At 44.7% G+C, this 8,278-nt stretch overlaps 1 protein-coding gene across 1 annotated transcript; it reads right to left on the reverse strand.

Annotated features, from left to right (window-relative positions):
- Positions 1-1,589: 1,589 nt before the first annotated feature.
- On the reverse strand, positions 1,590-5,774 carry si:ch211-63o20.7 (Serine/threonine-protein kinase pdik1l-B-like). Its single transcript, XM_062468499.1, has 4 exons — positions 5,626-5,774; positions 4,140-5,013; positions 3,650-3,875; positions 1,590-2,614 (listed from the first exon to the last, which is right to left on the reverse strand). The coding sequence occupies exons 2-4, from the start codon at positions 4,905-4,907 to the stop codon at positions 2,361-2,363; spliced, it is 1,248 nt and encodes a 415-aa protein (XP_062324483.1). The 5' UTR covers positions 4,908-5,013; positions 5,626-5,774; the 3' UTR covers positions 1,590-2,360.
- Positions 5,775-8,278: the final 2,504 nt, after the last annotated feature.

The raw sequence follows: 8,278 nt of genomic DNA on the forward strand, positions 1-8,278 counted from the left end.
AACAGAGAATCTGTCATCAGAGAAACTGCCATCATCGACATGGCAGCGGTTGATATGTGATTCGTTCCAGAGGCTCATGGGGTCTGAGCCTTGTCACACACTCTGGATGATTGTCCTCTGATGGTTTCTTGCTGGCTCATTTGACAAAGCCATTCCAATTATATCTATCGGCGACCCACCGAATGAGCAATCACTGAGTGTTGCTGGACCACCGGTAAAGAGGTTTGTCATGTGAGAAATGACCAAGAGTAAACCAGTGAATCTTCACCATGGGCCTGCCTCATCCCAGACGAGTGACTAAGACGGGCCAGTGACACGGAACATAATTTCCGGGTTGCAGCAGCGTGATGTGGCTTCGGTGGGAGTCTGTTACAACGAGGATGCAGTGAGCAATGAACCAATATCGTTTTGTCTTTTCTCCTCGCTCGCTCACCATATCAGTGTTGAAATCTGAAATGACTTTCCTGGTGTCCGTAAGTCTTCCTTGAGTTGTTTTTGTGCTGCACCTGCAGTTGAAAATCAACAGAACTCTGTGGAGTGATGGGTTAGCCACTAAAAGAAACTGCAGATGAACAGCAACCAAATGCACTTTTGGAAATACGAATGAATTGAAAAGCATGAATGATATATTAGCACTACCAGACAGACGATCACATTCCAAGTTAGTTTATTAAACCGGTCTTAAAGCACCAATACATTGTCTCCGGTCATGGCTGTCGGAGGAAGATGGACGCGAGACTGGCTGAGGGAAGACTGAGTCCATCTAAGCCAGGGGTGTCAAACCCTGGTCCTCGAGGGCCGCTGTCCTGCATGTTTTATATGTTTCCCTGCTCCAACACACCTGATTCAATTAAATGGGTTGTTTCGAATCAGGTGTGTTGGAGCAGGGAAACATCTAAAACATGCAGGCCCTCGAGGACCAGGGTTTGACACCCCTGATCTAAGCGTTTTACGAGTCACCAGAGCGTGAGGGAAAGGTCAGGAATCCCTCACAGGAGAAACGCCACAGATCTGGAGATCAGGTTCAAACCTCATTGGCTCCATCTCATTCTGCTGCAAGCCAGCACCCTTCTTGATAGCCAGCACCCTTCCTGATAGCCAGTACCCTTCCTGGTCTGGCTCTTTGCCTTCCCTCATCTTCGCTCTTGTGTCGCCTCTCTTAGAGGTGACTGATGGCTTCTGCCATTACATTAATAACAGTGTATTGAAGGTTACGACCACCACATTCCTCTGGCATGATGTCTTAGGACTGTGAACTGACAGGTGGCCCAAATCTGTGTTCAGTTGGTAAAGTGTACCTGCGGGTATGAAAAATGGTTTTCTAATCCAGCAGTTGCTTATGTTTTTTGTTAATTACAGTCAGCTTTCCTCGTTTGGTCTGTTGCTGGCCAAGACCGATGTTCAGTAATAAAAGATCTGGTCTCATACCGGATGTATGATCCAAACCAATTGAAATTGGTAAGTTTAATTTCCTGTGGAAGATGGATGGCCTTTTTTAAAGCACACACATAAAACAGAAGTGTAAAACACACTATTTCTAGGAGGGTGTTGCACAAACAAAAACAACAGAAGTTTTATCTGTAATGAGAAAATGGTTGGAGTTGGGGAATTACATACATCTGCGATATCTTAAAATTATTGTTGCAGTGTTTGTCAGCAGAATTAGATGCAACTACAGCATTGATGAAAGACCATGAAGCACTGTTTGACTGGGTTGACAGATCCAGTTATTGGTTGCTCAGCAACTGACTGCAACAACAAAAAATAAAAAACATCCAAATTCCCATATATAGACTATCCTTTATCAACACTGACATCCTGGAAATTATTCTGGGGAAATCTCACCTTCCAACTATATAGATATAATACAGCTATCCTGAATATCCCAGTTCAAGAAATGAAACGACACAGATTATAATCAGTCCTGACAGGAGCAGCTAATAATCCATAAATATGCATTTATTGCTTAGCAATACTGGGTAACGTTACAGAATATTGAAAAAAAAAAAACATCAAGTGGTTAACTTCAGTTGCCACAATTATTCAAGTATAATCCATGATGAAGCACTAAACAATATTATTGAAATATTTTGTACAATTCAGAGCAACTATGAATCAAAATCTATTGCTATAAATATCACCAAAGTCAATTGATAGTTAGTGGAAAAATTCCCATTCCAGACAAAACTCAATGCAAGGCTTCAAGCAGCAGGGATAAACATTGAATTTCTGTAGGTGCCTTACACACTGAATAATCCGTTACATCAAGATTTGAGGATATTCAAGTCACTGTCACTGCAGAGAGATACTGTCTCAATCTCCATAACAGGAAGCTCATATTAAAGCAAAACACCTTCAAGTCATCCAGGACCGTGACAGTTGGTTCCCTCGCTCAGAGCAGAGCAGATCCTGCCTTCCAGCTGTGCAGCCCTGGGCCTGGCGTCAGGGTCTGAGGCTAGCATGTCCCGGAGCAGCGCGCACACGGCCTGGCCAGGAGGGGGCGGTAGAAGGGGAGCACGGCGGGCCTTCAGGGGGATACACAGCTGGAGATCTGGGTTCTCGCTCAGGGCTTCCCCAAGCGGCATCAGCCAGCGGCCCTTACACACATAGGCACCTGGGAGGGAAGAGGGAGTCACGTGTTGGTGACTAGAATTCATCTTCACTGTGTGCCAACAACACAGTTGTAGTGAGCATTGAGAGGATGGTGTGGGAGACAACCAGGAGGCAAGGTTAACCGCTTTTACTTTGACAAAGTCAGACATTTGACATTTCTGCACACCTTGTGCTCCCTCCCACCCCCTCTCTCTCGTACTGAACAGACAAAAGAAATAGAGCGTTGTCTGAATGGAGGGGAGGGAAAGAGAGGGAATGGATAATTGGAGGTAGACTAATGGCCTGCTTTAACCAGCTGTGAAGTCTCCCACCTGGACTCACGCACAGCTGTGGGGGAAGAGACAAACAATGAGCTCCCAAGTCTCGTCATGTCTTCTAATCCTGCAGCCTCTAATACCCCCAGCCGACCCCTACTGCTCTGGCAGCTCTTCCCATCCAGGTGGGGAGGATTAGCCTGGCAAACCATCGCTGGATCGCTCCGCCCAATAGCATCATCCTCCGTGGATGAGTTAGGGAGCCAACAACAGAGCAGGAGAATATAAAGGCAGGACAGATTACCAGGCGAGGAGGAGATGAGCTGATCAGGGAGTCAAGCAGTGATATTTCCCCTCAGATGCGTCATCACCTGACGCAAAACGGGGAAGCAACAACTGGACAGACTGCTGGGAGGTATTAGGTAGAACTTTGCGACTGCAAATAGGCTAGCTGTAATCGCCACGGTGTTTCTGACACACCAATAGCAAAAACGCTTTCCTCATCTCCCATTGCTATGACTTATCTGGCATCATAGTACACAGACAATTGCCCGGCTAGGCGTTTGCCTCATGCAGACCTTATTGAGGGGATTTTTTCATTTAGTGAACTCACAAACTTTTTTTTTGCAGTATGAAAAAACAAACATAACCAAACTTGTAAACTCTTCATGGGGCCCCAAATTCTTAGAGGCACCCCTGGCTATACCCCTCCCCAACCCATATGACCGTTTCTGTCATTATCATTAGCCCTGAGCAGAAGGTACCCTCTCACGGTGGCTCACCCAGCTGTTCCTGCATAGATCCTTCCTCCAGGAAGGTGATCCTCTCCAGGACGGCCCAGAACATCACCCCCAGGGAGAAGATGTCTGCCTGGGATGTGTAGCTGAGCCCGCCCCATACCTCTGGAGCCATGTAGAAGTCCGAGCCGCAGGTGGAGGAGAAGTGCTGCCTGGTCAGGTCACACTTGGCCTGCCCCACGCTCATCTTACTCAGGCCAAAGTCTGCCACCTGGGGAAAGACACATGAAAACGAAAAATAGAGAGAGAGAGAGAGAGAGAGAGAGAGAGAGAGAGAGAGAGAGAGAGAGAGAGAGAGAGAGAGAGAGAGAGAGAGAGAGACATTAATGATGAAATGAAACGTCAAAGAGTGAAAACTCAAGGTTTTATGTTGTCTATAAGATCAACTTCTATGAAACCCTTTGAGACATTCCTTGTTAAAAAGAGCTATACGAATAAACCGTGATTGGATTTGAAGTTGGACTTGGCTGCCTACCTTGACGACGGGTCCGGCAGGCGTGAGGCGGACCAGCACGTTGTCAGGCTTCAGGTCCCGGTGTGTGATGTGCAGGCCGTGCAAGAAGGCCACGGCGCTGCCAAGCTGCTGCACCATGCTGTGGTTCATCTCAGGGTCTGGGGCTCCAGAGAGGAGATACTGGTTCAGGTCTCCACCGTCACAATACTCCATCACCAGCCAGAGGGCTGCGCAGCGTCTAAGACCACTAGCCTCCTCCTCCTCAGGAGCCGGTCTCTTCCTGGGCCTGAAGAGCTCTGTGTTAGTCCTGTCCAGAAGCTTCGGTCTGGATGAGTATGAATGAGTCCTGTCCTGCCTGGATCTAGCGAAGCAGGTGTCGGTCCTGTCATGAAGTTGGGGCCTTGAGCGGTCAGAGTGGCTTGTTCTCCGCTGTGTTTTTGATCGTGAGAAGGGCGAGTGTTCCCTCTCCTGGGTCCTAGAGCCTCCACCCACGCTTCCCTTCAGGGCACTTTCCACCAGCTCCAGGGGCAGCTGACCAGGCTTTAGCGGCTGCAGGGTCTTGGGCCCAGTCTGCAGAAGGCAGCCGTGCAGAGCAATAACGTTTGGGTGGTTCTTAGCCGTGGCTCTCATGGCCCACAGCTCCTGTAGGTACAGCTCAATGCCCTCTGGGCTTCTGCACGGAAGACGCTTTATGGCAACACATTGTCCCGTTTTGGAGACGTGGCCCTCGAAGACTACTCCATAGCTGCCACGTCCCACCTCTCTCTCCAGAGTGTACAGCTCCTCCATCTTCACTCCCCTCTCTTTTAGAAAGGTAGCTAGCTAGCTATCTCAACTTGTGTTTAGAGATTCCTGCCTTGAAGTCAGTGTATTTGAATGGTGATATATGGGGTAGCTGGAAAGAAGCATAAAAAGAGGACAAGTTTGTGAAGAGAGATTGTTTCGTACCTTGCTAAACCAATATTGTTTGCTATTGTATCACTAACCTGAAGAACTAGCTAACATCAGTCTTAACTAAAGAAAAATAGGGGGGACGTTTAGTTTGACTAGTTAAATCAATCCTACCTGGTTAACGACAGCTACAGTTAACTACAGTACCAAGAACATTTATTTTTCTGAAATACTGTAACTGACATCCCAAACTGTAGTCTACAGTACAACCCTAACGTTTTTAAAGACAAACGGCTTACTGTAGTTAGGTTAGTGTACAACTGCACTTCAGTTCACAGGTGTAGAGCTAACTAGTAAATAGTCGAATTTAAAAGCGACAGCAAAGACAAACACAGGTTGAACGCCTTGTTTCAAATTCTCTGGAAACCATGCAGATACAGTACAATTACTGTACCGGTCTACAGTAGTGTGTTCTACAGTAGTGCTTACTATTAGGCTAGCTCTAGCTAATCCATAGTAGTTTGCCTGACTCTGGCTCTAGAGCTAGCTAGCAATCGGTATACTCAAGACAGGACATAAAACGCTTTCTTTCAAAAAGAACAATCTACAAACGTACCCATGAAATTGCAGGTATCCGCCAGTAAAAAAGTAATTAGTTAGTGCTAACTTTTGTAGCTACCGTTTGGATGTCAAATCAAAACAAAAAAGTATCACTTCCGTTTTCTTGGACATTCGCGCTCTGAGCCAAACGTGCAAAGTGATTGGTTGCAACATGACGTTAGTTTGCCTTGATTGGCCTATAAAGCATGTCTCGCTTAATTCGAACAGACCATTAGGTGCGTTCGACTTCATGCGGAGCCTGCGTCGCCTGCAGCCGCCTGCAGCCGCCTGCAGCCCGGCTGACTTGAAGCAGCCAATGGCATTCTCAGCTTCAAGGCAGCCGGCTGCAGGCGGCTGTCGGCGCCGCTGGCGCTGCATGAAGTCGAAGTACCTCATATCATTTTAAATAAACATTTTCAACGCAGAAGTATTTCCGCTGGGTTTCGTTCGTGCATTATTATTTATGTTCGATCCTTAAGAAATATGCAATATATGAGCAATATATATATAGGCCAACCTGTGTTTCACATGGCTATGATACAAAAAATATTAAACATAATTACTGCAAATCCACTGATAAGAGAAGATTGGTGACCCATCATTCAGACAACGTATCAGGAGTTTACCACACTTCCCTGTAGATCTAAATCTAAGTGATTAATTATGACAATCTGTCCTAGAGTGCTATATGAATAATTCAAGAATCAAATACAGTTATGCATCTATCATACTGGTGTGGACATACTAGGCTATAGCCTGTTCTACACAGGGCTGCCAACTTGAGATTGGGTAGTTATTCTGTCTTTTAAAGAGAACTTTCTGCTTCTATGATAACTTGGTTCCAATTTTCACAGCTGAAGAATCAATGTTATCAAATTGTCTTTTGATAGTAAATGTTCTTATTTCAATCAATTTTCAATTTGGTAAGTTGAAATAGAAAGGGGGGGGGGGAAGGAAAATTGGACTTGCACAAGTATGTGAACATAAACAAGGCACACCACTGGGCTAGACAGAAACGTTTTCTCATACTTTGGTATGATTCACATCTCATGAATTCCAGTCAAAATAAGAAAAATCACTGGAATTACAATTATGTTCCAGACCTTGACAACGACTTTACCAGAGAAGAGTACATAGATTTCACAGAACGTTACCACACTGAGGAAACTAGAATGAGGAGGCCAGACTACACAGTCACATTTTTGTTCTGCATAAAAACCTGAAATGTTCATGTTCAAATAGTCACAGTATGACTACTGTAGTATGTCAGGGTTTATCTTTTGTTTTCACTGTATAGAACAGTGGCTTTGTGCAATAGGAAATCTACTGAGCCCCCTCCTCCCCATGCTATACCCCTTCCATGCATCATTGCTCATTTTATAATGTGCATACGGGAAGTCCTCATGGTCATTGCCCCCCCCCCCTCCCCCACACACATACACACACACTTACCCACCCAACCCAGGTTTACAGTTAACAGAGCAATTAACTGTGTAGTTATCATCGACGTCATTTGCTGATCACAGATAACTTGAAATGAGCGTGTGTCTTTCTGAGATAGTAGAGACTGGACCTGGACACAATGACTCAGTGTGTCACCGTGACGACAGATGACACACAGCATATGTGTGTGTGTGTGTGAGAGAGAGAGAGAGAGAGAGAGAGAGAGAGAGAGAGAGAGAGAGGGATGGGGGTAGAGACAGAGAGAGACTGGGGTAGAGAAAGAGAGAGACGGGGGTAGAGAAAGAGAGAGAAAGAGAAGTAAAGCTCTTATCTGAGAGCCTGAATCATGAATATTGTTCATTACCAGAAGGAGATGGAGTCAGTCACGCTTGGCTTGTTTTTATCTATCAGGAAATGCCCTCCATTCTATAACCATATCTCATTCCCTTTGACAGATACCTGCATACAGACAGTGCATAATACAGTCTTATTGATATCAATACAAAATACCCACAAGTGTGGAGGATATAGGGGCCCAAGATTAAATATATCTCACCTAGAGCAGTCAGAGCACTGAAGACTTAAAAGATTCTGATATGAATTACAATGTTAATTACCACTGTGTTTTTGACTGACTGATATTTCTGTGGGCTTGGCCGTGCATTATTTGCTAATTATGAAGTCTACAAACAAGGGCCCTTTTAATTATTTCACTGATTGAGGTCAAAGCCTCTCATTTAATTCTGAATCGTTCTGTCTTCAGGCCAGCAAAAGATAAACAAGTTGTCATCCAGTGTTTAATTGAATACTGGTCTTGAACTTTTCTGTCACCAGCCTTTCCCATCTTTAAGCAGGAAGTTGAATGATGTGATTGTAAATCAAAGTCCTTAGCTGACCTTGTCTCAGTCCAGTTTGTTTTACTATCCCTGTGCATGTTTATTTGACATATTCATATATTGCATTTAAAGCACTATAGAATTAACTAGAATCAAATCTGAATAAATAAAACAAGTATTTTACACAAACAGTAATTTGATAACTTCGTCTATAAACTAAATATTCACATTTTTACCTGACTTTTTTTTGTGTGTGTGTGGGGGGGGTCTGTGATTATTTTCTATTATTAATTTAATGACTTTGAACCCAAATTAATAACAGGTTCAGTGTTGAAATTGTCCTGACAGGTGCCATAAAGCAGGGCAGAGATGCCCTCAATGATTCCTGTT

Source organism: Osmerus eperlanus, chromosome 8 (genome assembly GCF_963692335.1).
Source record: "Osmerus eperlanus chromosome 8, fOsmEpe2.1, whole genome shotgun sequence".
NCBI classification, from domain to species: domain Eukaryota; kingdom Metazoa; phylum Chordata; class Actinopteri; order Osmeriformes; family Osmeridae; genus Osmerus; species Osmerus eperlanus.

Excerpts from the sequence above, each read along its gene's own strand:
- si:ch211-63o20.7 (XM_062468499.1), bottom strand. The coding sequence starts at position 4,907 with ATGGAGGAGCTGTACACTCTGGAGAGAGAGGTGGGACGTGGCAGCTAT. Across the intron at positions 3,876-4,139 it reads CTGCCGGACCCGTCGTCAAG|GTGGCAGACTTTGGCCTGAG; the intron begins GTAGGCAGCCAA and ends GTCTTTCCCCAG. Across the intron at positions 2,615-3,649 it reads ATCTATGCAGGAACAGCTGG|GTGCCTATGTGTGTAAGGGC; the intron begins GTGAGCCACCGT and ends CTTCCCTCCCAG.